Source organism: Monodon monoceros, unplaced genomic scaffold, assembly GCF_005190385.1.
Source record: "Monodon monoceros isolate NGI ecotype Baffin Bay Population unplaced genomic scaffold, NGI_Narwhal_1 Super_Scaffold_7, whole genome shotgun sequence".
Taxonomy (NCBI): domain Eukaryota; kingdom Metazoa; phylum Chordata; class Mammalia; order Artiodactyla; family Monodontidae; genus Monodon; species Monodon monoceros.
In genome coordinates this window covers 99,942,407-99,958,126 of record NW_021703784.1, presented here as the reverse complement: position 1 = coordinate 99,958,126, position 15,720 = coordinate 99,942,407, and the positions used below count along the sequence as shown (strand labels likewise).

The 15,720-nt window shown below is 54.3% G+C and overlaps 1 protein-coding gene across 3 annotated transcripts in view; it reads left to right on the top strand.

Annotated features, from left to right (window-relative positions):
• NRXN2 (neurexin 2) overlaps nucleotides 1–15,720 on the top strand; it is a 109,964-nt gene that overhangs the window by 14,754 nt on the left and 79,490 nt on the right. For 2 of the 3 annotated variants that reach the window (XM_029209458.1, XM_029209459.1), the window contains 3 exons: nucleotides 6,824–6,841; nucleotides 11,717–11,746; nucleotides 14,115–14,186. In XM_029209458.1, the coding sequence (XP_029065291.1) occupies nucleotides 6,824–6,841; nucleotides 11,717–11,746; nucleotides 14,115–14,186 (120 nt within the window). The remainder of the gene's footprint in view (nucleotides 1–6,823; nucleotides 6,842–11,716; nucleotides 11,747–14,114; nucleotides 14,187–15,720) is intronic. The other variant, XM_029209461.1, reaches the window with a different exon arrangement.

Here is a 15,720-nt window from a genome sequence, read left to right as displayed (position 1 = left end):
CTTAGTGATTAAAGCGTAGTCTTCTGAGACTCAGATCTGGGTTTGAATCTGATTTCTCTACTCACTCAGCCCGTGAGTCAGATGAGTACTAACCTTCAGACTAATTTTTCCTGACCTGTGAAATGGGGATAAGCATGCTTATCTCACAGGTTTGTTTTGGGAATGAAATGAGTGTCTGGTACATAATTAGTGGTGTGAATGGTAGTTGTTATTATAACAGAGTACTCTTGGGGTTTTGAAGAAGGGGTGAATTTACAAGTCAGGGGATTAATAATAAAAGGCATACTATTTAAGATTGGCCTTGAACGTTGATCAGTAAACTCGGTGTGGGGAGGTCACGCTAAGCAATGGAACTAGTGAGGACAAAGGCGTGGAAGGGGGAAATGTACATCATGTCCTTAGAGGGGCACCAAGGAGTACAGGGAAAACAGTGGAATCTATAGCAGGAGAAGCAGGATGAGGCCAGGTCTTGGAGTTTTTCTCTTTTGGGGGCGTGCCGTGAGGCTTGTGGGATCTTAGTTCCTCAACCGGGATCGAACCTGGGCCCCTGGCAGTGAAAGCACTGAGTTATAACCAGTGGACCACCAGGGAATTCCCCAGATCTTGGAATTTTGACTTAAATCATTCACCTAACATTTATTGGATGCTGTGTATAGAGTATTGGTAAATGGAGCCACAAAAGAATTTTGAGCAGGCACGTGAATAAGAAGAACTATGTTTTGGAAGCTGGGAGTGAAGGGTAGAATGGAATATGGAGGGCAGAGTCATGCGGTGGAGGGATCAGTCGGAGATGGTTCAGGAAAGGGATATTGGGGCTCTGACCCTCGGCTGTCTTGGGGACTGGCAAGGAAGGGTGGTGGCGGCAGTGGTGGCAGTAGCAGCAACAGTGGCTGAGAGCTGTTGCTGAGACCGAAGCTGCAGGACTCTGCCTTTCCCACGTGGAGGGGCAGAGGTGATGAGGTTTCAGGTTTGCTTGCTCGGAAGGATGGCGGTGGGAGTTGCGGGGAGGGAGAAGTTGGGAGGGGGACCAGGTTTGAGCCACAGATCATGCACCTGTCTTGGTGTTCCTGGACAGAGGCATCCAGACAGTTGGAAGTGTGAGACCAGAGCTTTGAGTTGAAGGTGGGGCTGCAGGTAGAGACCTGGGAGCCACGTATGTGGAGAGAGTATTTGAAGCTTTGGGATCAGATGAAGTGGCCAAGGAGAAGGTGAAGAGACTTCAGGGGGGCTCATTTGGGAGGAAGAGGGAGAGGAGTGTCCGCGGACTCAGGGAAGGAGCAGTTAGAACAAAGAGTAAATTGGATCACACAGTCAAGGGAGGAGAGAGCGGGGCCTCACAGCTAGTGGGCATTTGCTGGGTGCCTTGAAGGCATGACCACCCCGTGAGATGTAAGAGCTGGGATCTGAACTGACCTGACTCCGGGGCCCCCCACCTTCTCCATGCTGCCTCCGAAAAGGAGAGTCAGTCAGTCAGCTGTGTCCGTGGATGACCTGCATTTGGCTTACTGGGGGTGCCTAGGGACAGCATTTCATTAGAAACCAGCAACCACCCCAGATTCCTTGGGCCACAGCTTCTCCTTTCAGCCACTATGTGATGAGGGTGTTCCTGTATTTGTCGTCCCAGCAGTGAGAGAGGGCAGTGGAAATCGATCAGGAAACTCACAGGCTTCCGGAGCCCGCCGGGAGGAACTCACCCTGGAAAGTGGGGCATTATCCCATTAAAATACACCGCTCACTAGCATTTACAACATTTCAGATGGAAATCTTTTAAAAATATGTTGCACACCTTTCTGCCTCCCTAAGCATATTTGGAATGTGATTTAACCTTTTCTGGATGACTCAGGATGTCTCTATTCCCCTCAGGTATTGCACCGGACTGTCACACAGTGGTTCCTTTGTTGAGGTTTGTCCCTGCCTGAAATGATGCCTGACTTTTGAGTTCTTATGTTAGCTTTTTCTAGTTTTTCCACCTCTGCCCTGAGGAGGAGTTGTCAGGTAACAATCCATATCCCTCTCTCTCTCTCTCTATTTGTGAACTTGGAAATCAGCATTCCCAGCATGTTAGAATTGTATGTCGCTAAGAAGGAGTGGATTCTGGGTTGGGTCTGAGAGGCTCTCCTATGAGAAAATAACAGTTTTTAACGCATAACTGTTATCGTGTCAGTTTTGGCTGCTCAGAACTGTTTCTTTTCTTTGGTTCTGGTCTTCATCCCTGTCCTTGATAATGAATCTGCTGGAATCCCCAGTTCATGTTAGCCAGGGCAATGCCATTTATGCCCTCGGGGGAGGCACTCAAGACCTGTGTGTATGAAAGTTGAGTAAATGAAGTCACATATGTGGAATCACTCTGTCAGCTCTAACATCTAATACCTGTGGTCCTGACAGTTTCTGCTGTTGGAAATGGCTCTAGGCAGAATGGGATGGACAGCTCGAGAGAGAGCTGTGCAGAGAGCGACTGCTGTAAGGTCCCAGAGATGAGATAGATGCTCCCAAGGAAAGCCTCCTGTGGCAGAATGGTTAAGAGCATGGGCTGACGGGTTTAGTCCCGGCTTTGCTACTTGCTAGCTGTGTGAACTTGGACAGTTTGCTGATGCATTGTTCTTCAGTGTCCTACTCTGTAAAATGGAGGTCATGTGTTGTTGTAGGACTAAATGAGTTAATACATGGAAATCCTTTACAATGTGCCAGGCACTATTCTAAGTGATCGATAAATGCTACGATGATTATTAACCCTCGTGGTCAGAGAAGGCTTCCAGGAGGAGGTGGGAATTGGCTAGATCTTGAAGGATGACTGAGTGAGATTTGTGGAGGTAAAGGAAAGACCAGGGTTTCCCCGCCAGGAAAATGTTCTAAATGAGGAGTCCAGAGGGTATGAGTCGAGTGTATCAGACCAAGATGGTTGTGCTTTATGGGAAATAAAATCAGAACTGTAGATTAAAGCCAGCTTCTAGAAGTCCTGAACTTCAGGCCAAGAATGCAGCCCATTGAAACTTTTAAAGCCAGACAGATTTGGTTCAGATTTTGACTCTGTCCCTCACCAGCAGTGTGACCTTGGGTAAATTTCTTCCACTTTCTGAGCCTTGATTTCCCCGTCTTTACAAGGGAGTAATAGTAGTATCTGTTGATGAGGTAGCACGGAAACGAGGCATGGAAAAAGCCAGGCACATTTGAAGTGCTGGGTAAGTGAGAAGTGTTCACTTCTTATTTTTTATTCATTCAACAAACACAGGCATGCCTTTTTCTGAGCCAGGAACTGTGTAAGCAGCTGGATATAGAGAGATGAATGAGACGTTGTCCTTCCTCTTGGAGATCTCACAGTCCAGCCAGGAAGCAGACGTGGAAACACAATCGCAATAGAGATGCGATAAGTGAAATAACAACCCGAGCTACATATCGAGAACTGGCACAAAAGAAGGATGGCTAGGAGGTCAGTTCAGAACATAGACCCATGTATACTGACTTGGTCTGAAAGCAGGAGTCAACTTTCTCAGGCAGCTGAGGGTGAGAGGAATGAGGATGGGGAAGGGTGTTTCAAGCGGAGGGAATAGTATGTGCAGAGACGCGGCATATTAGGGAAAGGGGGAGAAATTGGGTGTGGCTGAAGCCCGGACTGTCGCAGGAAAGGAGGTTGGAGGGAGGCATGGTCAAACCCAAATGGACTTTCCTGAGAAGATTGGACTTGATCCTGTAGGCCCTGGGAAGCCTTGAAGAGTTCTAAGCAGGGTCATGACTCAGTTGGACCACTTTGGTGGTGCTTGGACTGTGACTTGCAGGATAAGAAGACTGGCTGTAGGGGGAGGTCCTTTAAGAGGCTTATTAACGTTCCGAGGAGAGGATCTGATGAGGGTTTAGCCTTGGGGCTTTGCTGATGGTGATGGAGGGATGAAAAGTGTTTCTAGGAGTCGAGTCGAGCTTTTAGAGTTTTACAGGTTGGAACTGATAGGACCTGGTGATTGGTGTGAAAAAAAAAAGAGCAAGGCTGATTTCTGGGTGTCTGACCTGATCCGGGAGTGCAGGCAGGAGGAACGGGCTTGCAGGGGCGAGGGTTTTGAGGTCCATCTTGGACATGAGGACATTCAGCCCATGAGACACTCAGGTCAAGCTTCTCTGAAGGCAGATCAGGAGCACAGAAGAGAGGTTTGTACCCAAGCTACTGAAAAGTTCTGACCGTGTGTGTGTACATGTGCATTGATCACGGCAGTACTTGTCAGGTGTACCTGGTACATGTGCCCAAGAGCGAGGCTGGGCATGGGCCGGGGGACCAAACAGCAGGAGGCTAATGAAGGAAACCGGGGGTCAGGGGTGAGCATGGGGGCTCTGATGACCTAGGAGCGCAGTGGACAAAGGCAGAGGTGATTTTGTGCTCCTGGGCAAGTGTCCTTTTCTTTACAAAGGAGGTAGGTAACACACCAAGCTTGTGAGGGCTGCTGGGAAGCTGATGCGGACAACGCACATTGAGGGTCTGTACGGTGTCTGGCACGTGGCTAACTCTTGGCCTCTCTGGAGCCTGGCAGAGTGTGGGGCACATGCTGGGTGTCAAGAAGCGCTGGTTGAAAGCAGTGCCTTTGCTGAAGGCAGGGAAATGGGAGCTTTGTTGCAGCGGGTGGAGATGTCAGATGCGGCTTTAGTGGTGGACTGGGTGTCAGGAGCTGAGTGATTGCAGAGCGCACGGCTGGGGGTGCAGGACTGGCCCCCAGGGAAGAGGCCAGGGATGAAAATACAGGTTTGAGGGTCCCTTAGCCGCGAAAGTGCACTCTCATGGAGGAGTGAGGGAGAAGAGAGAGGAGTGTGGAGGGCCTGGGGCTGAGCCTGGAGGGGCCCGTGATGGCAGGTGAGGGGCACAGATGAATCAGCAGAAAGCGAAGGGCAGCCGAGAAAGAGAGGCCAGTGAGTCCCCAGGGGACCCTCTACGAAGCCAGGAGAGGGGAGACTCATGCAGGCAGCAGGCTGTACTTGGTCGTCTGACCTTCCTGAGCATAGCACGACCCACATTTGTGGCAGGTGGGAATAGGGTTTGGAATCCCCGCCATGTCGGGTGATGTGCCTCCTTGTTTGTGCAGGAGCTGGAGAGGTGAGTGTGCTGACCGGCCAGGGCCCCAGCACACTGTGACAAAGAGATCTGGACACAGGCTGCTCTCGAGAGTCCAAGGGTTTTCCTGAGGGTCCCTTCCTAGCCAGCTCCCCTCCCCACCATAAATGTCACGTGATTCAGTTTATTTAAGGAAATCATTGTATACATGGCCTTTGGGGGATGCAGCTGTCAGGTAAAAGAAGCTCTGTGTTGTATAGAAGTGTGTTTGTAACACACGTGGATATGTAAAGGCTTGTGTGTGTAGGTTTAGAAAACAGGAGACCGATAGATGGGTAGCTAGCAAAAGGGGGCTGTGTTCCTCCTGGGGGGTGTGTCTCTAGTCCCTGGAGGGAGTGTGGGGTGGTGTGGTGTGTGCATCTCATATTATGTGTTAGGTCACAGCGTGCGTATTGATTCTGCATTCAGCCTGTGTGTGTGTGTTGTGGGCGTGCTATAAGGTGTGACAAATGACAGTGTGTGTTTCTGGAGTTTAGCTCACCCCCTAAGAGCGGATGAGAAGAGAACACAAAGTGAGGCTGGAGGTAGGAGATGGTGTGTGCACACGGGCATGAGTGTGTCCTGAACAGCTGTTTGCGTGTACACGTGTGTATCCCGGGTCCACATACGTGTGCTTGCGTGCGTGTGTGTTTGCCCGATGGGTCTGTTTGTTTGTAGGTCGTGCTGTTCCTTTTCCCCCTATTGCCTCCTGTAAAGGCTCCCGGTAGGTGGCAGGTCAGAAATGCTTTCAGAGGGGCCTTCTTGGCGCTCTTAGGGAGCGGGCCGGAGCCCAGCCTGCTTGAGCTCCGTTGAAGGAACTGCCTCTCTCCTACCTTCCTTCCTTCCTTCTTTCTTGATCTCTTTGGTGAGCCCCAGGGACAGGCCCGGGGCAGCCCCAGGGACAGCCCCAGGGACAGGTGAGGGCTGACTGCCCAAAGGCTGTGGCACGACAGAGGGATGGGCCCAGTCTGGCCCCCTGAAGTGGCCCGTCCGGCCTGGGGACCTTTTGCCACACCCAGCTGTTGAGAAGGCGTTTATCCCAGAATCACAGAACCAGAGCCAGAAGGGTCCTCAGAGGAGCTCTAGTCCACCCGTCTCATTTTTGCAGAGGAGGTACTGGGGGCTCAGAGAGACTGGGCGACTGGGATGGGAGTCACACGGCACTCTGAGGCAGAAACTGTGTTTTCTGAGTACGTTGACTTTTCTCCCCCGACAGGGTGGCGGTGGGGAGTGCTTGGGCCCGGGTGTGCACAGGCCTCAGGTGTGAGTCGTGTGAGAGATTACTCATGTCTCTGCATCATTAAGTGCCTATGTGTGTCAGTGTGTCACTGAGGGTGAGCCGGCGTGAGCGTGTTCCCATCTGTCTCTGAGACGCGATGGAGTGCGGGGGTGGGGGGAGCGTGCTGGGGGAGTCTGGACGCCTGACTGCTGCTCCTGGCTCTGCCTCTGATTTCCCATGTGACCTTGAGCGGTTAGCTCCCTGTCCTGGGCCTCAGTTTCCTGAAGTGTAACTCGAGGCTCATGTCCCCTTGGACTGCGTGACCCTGTGTGTGAGGCTCTGATTCGGGGAACAGCTTGGTCTCTGTCTCATCCCCGCAGGGCCTTCCTGATTGGGTGACTTGTGTCCGGGCCTGGGGGGGCTTGGACCCACCTTCCATCACTCCCCTTGGAGCCCTGTCCTTGGTACCCTCGCTAACTGTCCTCCTTTTTTTCTCTCTTTCTGCATCCCCCTTCCTGAACCTCGCCGGCCTGTAGAGGAGCACCCCATGGAAGGTGAGTGATACCTCTCGGTCGCTGGGGTGGCAGATCAATCGCCGGGGGGCCTGGTGGTTCCCTCCCCTGCCCATGTGTGGGGCCCCCAGGGAAGGATGTCTGGGTGTCCTCTTGGCTGCCTCGGCCCGCCTCTCACCTGGTCCCTCTTTCCGGTTTGCTGGGGAGAACTGCCTGGTAGAGGCCGTCCCTCCATTGCCTGTCTTCAGCACATCTGCCCACCGGCCTTTCTTCTTTCCTGGGAGGAGACCAGACTGGGGGTGGAGCTGGAGGGATGGGGCTGGAGCATTCAGAAGTGTCCAGAAATGATTGAGGAGATGTGTTTTTGCCCAGCCCAGCTGAGGAAGCTTAGAAAGGCCACGCTGCCAAGGGTTGGGGTGTGGCCGGGGCTGGTGCTTGGGTAGAATCTGCTCCAGGGTCTGAAGAGCGCAGGCAGAGGCGGGGTTGTCGGGTCCCCGGGTCAGGGGATGTGGGCTGGGTGGCAGCTTCTCCTCTTTGACACACTTGTAGTCCCCTGTCCCCTGTCCCACAGGCTGGCCTAGGTAGGTAGGGGTGGTCTGCTTCTTCCTTCAGCCCAGGCCCGGGGAAGGGCAGGGAACGTGCCTCGCTTCGGGGTCTCTCTGTCCATTCTTTCCCTGTCTTCTGCTTCATTTGCCTTCTCTCTCTTTCTGGTTTTTGTCTTTGCCTCTCTTTTTCTCCAGGGTTCTGTCCCTGGACCTCTCTCTTTGTTTCTGTCCTTCCCCAGGCTCTCTCTGTGTTCCTGTCTGAACCTTCTCTCACTCACCGTGCTTTTCCCTGTTTCTTTTCCTTCTTCGAGGTGGACCATGTCAGGGAGGGAAGACTGGGTTGAATGGTCCAGGCTTGACACCTGGGCTGCAGGGGAGCTCATGTGGCCCACACAGGGAGGGCACGCAGCGGGCTGGGAGGGAGATAGGACCCCAGTCACCAAACCTGCCCCACACTTTCTTCTTGGAGTAGCAGGTGTGGGAAGCATGTGCGCAGCCCCAGGCTGGGAGCTCCCCGGGCCTGGCCCTGCCCTGGATGCAGGAGTCTGGGGAAGGAAAGAAGGGGCTGGAATCCACTTTCCCTGGTGGTGTCCATGGTTTGGCTTGTCTGTCTCTCTAATGTCCCTTCTCCTTGGGTGCCCTCAGGTCTCCCGATCCCTCTGGGCAGGCACGTGTGTGTGTGTGTGTGTGTGTGTGTGTGTGTGTGTGTGTGTGAATCTGTATGCACACTGTTCACGCAGCTCTGCTGCTCTGTTGTGTCTGGGTGTCTTTGTGCACGTCTGTACACGTATGCCTGTGTACATGTGTCTGAGTGTGTGTGGAGGTGTGCGCCCCTCCAGCATCGTGTCTTCTGTGGCGTGGCCCACATCTCCGTGTGCCTCTGTAGGAGCGTCTGCATCTGTGTCTGCATTTGTCCTGTCTGTGTCTGCCACTCCGTGTGTCAGTGTTTACCTCTGTGTGTGTGTGAGAGAGAGTCTGCGTGTCTGTGTGGACGCAGCCTTCTGAGGGCTGGAGATAAGATTTAGTGCTGATGGGACTTCTACTTGCTCTTGATGTCATGTCTCCTCTGGAACAAAGGGAGAGATGGAGGAGAAAGAGAGGGGAAAAGGGTGGAGGAAAGGGGCTCGGGGGGGAGGGAGCAGGGGGCAGACAGACAAGAGGAAGGAGAGGGGGTAAGTAGAGGCGGGAAGAGGAAGGACACAGTGGAGGGAGGGGCAGAAAGGGGAGAAATGGGGAGGGGGAAAAGGCCAGCCCAAGAGAAGAAACCGGAGGGCTGCTGTGGGGAGGAACAGTGGCCTGGAGCTGAAGGGGAGGAAAAAGGAAACAGTTCTTCTCCAAACAAGTAGAATAGTAGAATAGAGGGACAAGACGGGAAGCTGGGCTTGGGGGACGAGTGGGGAATGAGACCACTTAGCCACCTCTTGGGGGCGCCATGGTGGCCTGCTGGTCTGGATGTAGCCCTTCGTGTGCTTGCAGGTCAGTGGCTGTGCAGGGGTGTGTGTCTGAGGCTGTGTGTGTGTGTGTGTGTGTGTGTGTATACACCCAGGGATGTGAAGCATCTGTGTGTCTCTGTGTCCTGGCTGCTTGTGTGTCTCACAATCTTGTCCCCTGTAACCCTCTTCCTTCTTTCGATGTTGGTCCTCCCTGGGGTTTTGTCAGGAGAGTGAGGGGGCAAGACTGAGAGTGGGGAGGTGGGTCTGGTAGGTGGTGGCTTCACGGGGGGTGGGCTGGGGGACTCCTTGGGGGCATTACGCTCTGGACTCTGCAGGTCCCTCTTCAGATCTCTGAGTTCTCCGTGCCTTCACCCTCTTGTCTGGTCCTTCGACACTGTGCCTCAGGCCTAGCTTTCTCCCAGGGACCCAGCCATCCAGCTCCCCAGGCCCCTGCCGAGCATCTCCTTTTGGGGATCCTGGTAGCCCCACCCCTTCCCCCTAGCTTTTTGTAGCAGGGAGAGAAGATCCAGAAGCAGCCAGATAAAGTGCCCTAGGAGAGGACCCTTGGTAATGCCATCCGTCACTACCAGCCTCTTCTCCAGTGGCTGGAGGAGGGACTGATGCCACAGGTAGAGGTGGGGAGGGGTGTAAGGAGGGGGGCTGGGGCATGGGGAGAGCAGAGATTTCAGGCCACGGGGTGAGGCAGGCTTTAGGGAGAGCACCCTCGGGCCAGGCTGGGCTGAGCCTCAGGTAGACGGGGCAGGGAACCGGCCTCCCCTTCCCCAAGATGGCTGGTGCTGTCACTCCTGAGGGAGCTGAGCAGCTGGTTGCCGTGGCGACAGAGGGAGAGTGCATTATGCTAATGAGGCTGGCTGGGAGCTGGGCAGTGGAAGGGTCTTCGAGGCAGAGATGCCACTCCCCCAGAGCAGTGGTACAGGCGGCAGGGGGGACAGGAGGCAGGTTCACAGGTCCCTCGGCTCCTGGGCCTGGAAGAGTTGGATGAGGGGTTAGGGCCCTGGGTCTGGGTCCTGGATTTAGGGGGTTTGGAAGATGCTGGTAGTTTTGGGGGAAAGAGTTGGTGGGGGGCGTTCGGAGCAAGGAATAAGATTTGGTCCAAATGCTTGGGTCCCCTCCGGTTTTGTGGATAAAACCTGTGTCTTCCCAAGAGCTGTTTTGTCCTGAGGCAGCCCTTGTCAGCTGTGGCCCCCTCCCCCGACTGGCCTCAGACCCAGCACTGGGGAGAGATGAGTGCTGCGCGAGACAAGAAGGGGGCAACATGAACCATCTACCCAAATCTTCCACAGGATCCCGGCCCTTGGCCCCCGGCCATGCCCTTCTGGCTTTTTTGCTGCCTTTCTTTTTGGAACCCAGGCATCCTGGCCCTCAGCCTTGCCCCAGAGACTCCTGGAGCGCTTTTCCCTGTCTTGCATCCTGGTCCTGGCTTTCTACCCCCAGGGCCCACATCTCATGGCCTCAGCAGTGGGGATGGTTTCCAAGGGTGAGGTGGTGCTGCAGGGCTGTTCCTTCCCCATCCTCTTGGCCAGACACCACGGGTGCAGGGATGGGGGAGGCGAGGGCTGCGGTTCGGTGGGGCTAGTCATCTCAGGGAGCCCTGGGGTCTCAGCTCAGCTGTGGGGCATGTGCTGCCAGCCTCTCTGGGGGTGGGTGTTCCTTGGCTGATGCCTTCTGGGGACTGGGGTACTGGTCCAGTGGGCCAAAGTCTCTCCCCCTAAGGCTGGGGGGGCCCCAAATCAGGGCTGACCAGGCTCTCTCAAGGGACCAAGGCACCCCTGAAAAAAAATCCCAGATAATCTTGCTCTCAGTCTTGGCTGTCAGGCTTCTGTTTTCCCTTTTCAAAATTCAGCTTTTGGGTCACCTCAGAGAGGGCCTGTCCAGAGAAAGGGGGTCTGTAGAATAGTTTCGAATGAGGTGTGTCGACCTCTCAGAGAGCTGGGGCTCCCGCCCATGGGTCTTGGCTGCCCTCTTTGGTCTTTGCTGTCCAAGAGTGCTGGCCTGGCCTCCCAGTCCTCCCTGTGGAAGGATCCAGGCCCCCATCCTTGCTCCAGTGTTTCCCTAGATTCTGTTTCCTCCAACCTGCTGTCTCTCTAACTTTGTCCTCCTGAATCTCAGTTTCCTTGTAGAATCCGGGTGGGCAGGGTGCCTGTTACCCATTTGGAGGCTGTTGGGAGGATTGGACCTGGACAGATGCCTTTCCACAGCCCCCTTTGGTGGGAGATTCCCTCTAGGTCCAGGCTCTTCATACCCCCGTCTTCCCGGTCTCTGCCAGGCTCGAGGGGTAACGGGATGGGGTGGGGTGGGGGGGTTTGGATATCCCTCTTGTCTGCTCAATCCCGCGCTAACAGGACACTCTCTCTCTCTCCAGGTGGCTTTGATTTTTGTGTCGTGTTTTATTTTCTCCTCCATCCGAATCGTTTTTCTCGTTGACTGTTTTTTTTTCTCTCCGCCTCCCGGAAGAAAAAAAAAAGAAAAAAAGAAAAAGGAAAAAGCAGCCCTCCCAGCCTCATGCTTCTCCTCCTTTTCCTTTTTTTTTTTCCGGCAAGAAGAAAAAAAAAGAAACCAAAATCTCCTCTCCCCCTGCAGTGACTCCCTGCCCCAATCCTTCCTCTGGTTCTGCCTGTACCCCCTTCACTGTCTCCGGCGCCCCCCTTCTCTCTCTCTCTCTCTCTCTCGCCCCGCTTCTCGTGCCCTCCACCCTCTGTTTCGGCATCGGGCCCCTTTCCTCAGCTCTGGGCTGGGGGCTTTCCCCCGATGTCTGTCACAAGTTAAAAAGGGTTTTTAAATTGTGGCAGCAAAAGCTTTTTTCTCCCCTCTCTCTGGCTGATTTTGATGACTCGTGTTTTCTTTGTTTCTTTCCCCTTTTCTTTCTTTTTTCTTCTTTTATTGTCTCCTTTCTTTCTTTCTCTCCTTCCCTTTCCAAGGTCCGGCTCACCTGACGTTAAACAGCGAAGGTATGGTTTGAAGTTCTGGCTTGGTTTGGATTGGATTGGATTGGATGGCCCCCAACCTGCACCTGGATTTTCTGTCCACCCCCCCTTGCCCCCCTTCCCCCTCCTCCACTTGTCCCGCCTCCTTCCTGCCTTCCTACCCCCTTCCTCTGCCTTGTCTTTATTTTATTTGGGCGCTGGGGTGGGTGGGGGCTGGTCCCCGTGTGTGCTCTCCCCTCTCCCACCTCCCCCGACACACTCCATCCGCCCTCATCCCACCTTGGTTTCTGACATCAAGAGATGTTTGAACTCCTGCCGTTGTCTCCAGTCACCTTTTTGCGTTTTCCTGATAGTGTATCTTGCTTTTTTTTTTTTTCTTTCTCATGGTGGTGTTTTATTTCCTTCTGCTCATTCTGCTCATTCTTTCTTTTCTGTGAACCCAAATAAAAAGAGAAAAGCATGGGCTGGAGGAAGTGGGTTTTAGGCAGCCTCATTCCCCTCATCGCTGTGGGATGCCCCCTTTCCACAGCAGTTCCCCCCACCCCCGTACACCCTCACCCTTGTGTCTTCTGGATGTCTCCTGACCCTGTTTGACAGATGAGGACATTTAGGTCCAGAGAGATGAAGTGACTTGCTAGTGATTACGCAGCGTTTAATTGGTGGTACCGTTGGGACTGCTCATCTATTTTTAGCCTCCCTTCGACCAAGTCCTTACCATCTTTAAAAGCCCTGGTGTTCGGCAAACCTGGAGACGGACCCCAGGAGTCCTGACCTTGATCCCCTAGCTCTGACCTCCCTGTTGCTGACTCCCTCCCAGATCCTCAGGCACTGCTTCCCTGCCCCGCTGGTCCTCTGTTGGGGCTCATCTTCCATAAGGACAGGGTGGTATCCTTAGCCTGTAGGCAGGAGAAGCCTACAGGATGAAGGCTGGGCTGTGGGGAGAGACTCAGATCGGGAATTTGGGATGGATTTAGGTCTGGGGAGGTAGAGGCCTGGGATTCTTGCAAGGATGTGAAATTATGGTAAGAAATGTGGGGAAAGAGGAAGTCCCGAGTGGGGAGTCAGGGCCTGGTGGGTTTACTCACATCCTTCTTGCATCTCAGTGCCTGATTCTGGGTTTGCTGGCTGTGGCTCACCTTTGTCCTAGATGAAGCCCTGAAGGATCCCTAAAGCCACCCCTCCACCTCCCGAAAGGCCACAGCCCAGGTGTTATTCTAGCTTCAGTTCTGGGGATTGGGGTTGGTCCCAGACAAGGACTTTTTTTTTTTTTTTTGCGGTACGCGGGCCTCTCACTGTTGTGGCCTCTCCCGTTGCGGAGCACAGGCTCCGGACGCGCAGGTTCAGTGGCTGTGTCTCACGGGCCCAGCCGCTCCGCCGCATGTGGGATCCTCCCGGACCGGGGCACGAATCCGTGTCCCCTGCATCGGCAGGTGGACTCTCAACCCCTGTGCCACCAGGGAAGCCCCCAGGACTTTTAAACTCCATTCTTGAATTCCCCTTAAGAACCATCTCGTGGGGTCTGGCAGTAGGTGTGGTGCCTGGGAGCCGCTGGTCAGGGCTGGGTGGAGAACTTAAGGCAGCCTGGAGGCCAGACATGGTGACGAGTGCCTGCGGGACTCTGGAGGCCTGGGCTGGGGGCACTGGGCGGTGGCGAGCGGGAAGTCCTCCCCGAGAAAGGCCTTCCCACATCCACTGTGAGCTCAGCCAGGCAGGACCTCCTGGTGTGCGCAGCCCTGCTGAGGGCACAGTGGAGGGACAAGGAGCAAACAGAGCGCGTGGCCCTGCCCCTGGGAAGCTCCGCGGCCTAACTGGCCAAGAAGTGGATGAAGGCAACATTGAGAGCACTCACTGCAGTAAAGGAACAGGTGTAGAGGGAGAACCAGCTTGCCTCGAGGATGGGCAAAGAGGAGAAGAGGGCTTTGGTGTGGGAACGGGGCGGTTTTGGAAGAGGGGTGCTCTGTCAGGCTGTTGGACTAGTTGAAGAAGAGGAACCTGGCCCAGCAGAGCGTGGCCGAGAGTGGGGGAGAATCTGGACGGGAGGTCAGGGCCCCCAGGGCCAGAGGTCTGACCTGTTTGCACGTTGTTGGGCAGAAGGGGCTCCTGAACCAGCAGCGAGGCCTCTGCTCTGCTCGTCTCCCCGCCCCTGGGCAAGGAAGGGGAGGTCAGTGGTTGTGAGTCTGACGGGGTTTGTGGGGCTGATGGTTCCCAGTTTGTCAACTGGCTCCTTCCCCAGAGGCCCTGAAGTGAGCGAGTCCCCAGAGCAGCACCCCACCCTGACCCTGTACCTCCAAGCCGGCCCTCTGCCCTGGACAGGGCCCTCCATCGCCTCAAGGCTGGGGTGGGACTGCCTGGGTAGCCCCCTGTGCCTGACTCCCCAATTCTGCTTCTCCAGTAGGGTCCTTACTGTTCTCCGAGGGGGGGGCCGGGAGAGGAGGAGCCAGCGATGTGCACCAGCCGATAAAAGGTCAGTGACCCCACGGTCCCCAGAGAGCCCAGCCCTCACCCTCTGTAGACCAACTTCACTTTCTGGAGGGCAGCTGAGTCAATAGAGGCATGTACCCTTCAACTCCCTCTGAGGTCCACCCGCAGTACCTGCCTCGGTGTAAACGGCCACAAACCTCCATTTCTTTCCCAAAGCCCAGTTGTCCTGATGACCTCTTTCTAGAACACAGATGTCCTTTTTTTCTTGGCCACGCTTATCTTAGTTCCACGACCAGGGCTTGAACCCATGCCCCCTGTGGTGGAAGTGCTGAGTCTTAACCACTGGACTGCCAGGGAAGTCCCCACAGATGTCTTTTTGTGGTAGTTGTTCAGGCCAAAGAACAGGGATGACTAGAAAGTATCTGTTTCTCTGGGAGAGTGGCTAGGCAGCAGGGTCAGCCCCCCATTTAACCATCAAATTCTGCAAGCACGATAGGTGTCAGCCCAGGGAGATTCTGGTCGGGAGATGTGGCATTTATAATAAGTTGTGTATCACATGCGTCACCTAAATGAGCCTTCACAACCCCCTGTGGAAGGGCTCATTGCCCTTGGTTTACAGATGAGGAAACTGACGCTTGCCAATGCCCCTGAGGCCAGCCCGGGGCCCTTTATCCTGTCTCAGGGCTGTAGGTTTCAAGCTCCTTTTTTTTTTCTTCACTGAGGCTGCCTCTCTCTCTCTCTCTTTTTTTTTAAAATAAATTTATTTATTTTATTTATTTATTTTTGGCTGCATTGGGTCTTCGTTGCTGTGCGCAAGTTTTCTCTAGTTGCAGCGAGAGGGGGCTATTCTTCTTTACGGTGCACGGGCTTTTCACTGCAGTGGCTTCTCGTTGCAGAGCACGGGCTCTAGGCGCGCGGGCTTCAACAGTTGTGGCACGTGGGCTCAGAAGTTGTGACTCGTGGGCTTAGTTGCTCCGCGGCATGTGGGATCTTCCCGGACCAGGTCTCGAACCTGTGTGAGGCTGCCTCTCTTAAGAGACTCTCTTCCCTAAGAAGTTTACAGGGCAGTGTAGCAACCCCTCAAGGAGTTCCAGTGGGTGCCAAGCCCTGGGGCTATCAAGTCCCATTCTTTAGTACTTGCTCTTCTGTTGGCCTGCATTTCTGCCATCCCTGCCCTCTTCCCCAACTATTTGGTATTTCTTTCAGCTGACTCTCGAAAAAGCAGCCAGGCCACCACACTGGAAGTCTCCCCCAAACTCCCCAGGCAAACCCAGAAGCTGCTCGGCGTTCCCTTTGTCTACACATCCATTACATCACTCGCCACACAGCGAGTAACTGTCACTTTACCTGTTTGCCTCCCCAACTCCACCGAGCTCCCTGAGGACGGTGATTGGGTGTTTTCGTTCGTGTACCCCTGATGCTTTCCACAGCTCCTGGCACATATGTAGGTGTGTGCTCAGCAGATTTATTTTAAATGGGTGAATGGGCTCTGTTCTCAAGGGGCTCACTGATGTTCTAACAAAGAACTACAATAAAGTGTGGTACGTGCGAAGTATAGGGAAAGTGCAGACTTTGTG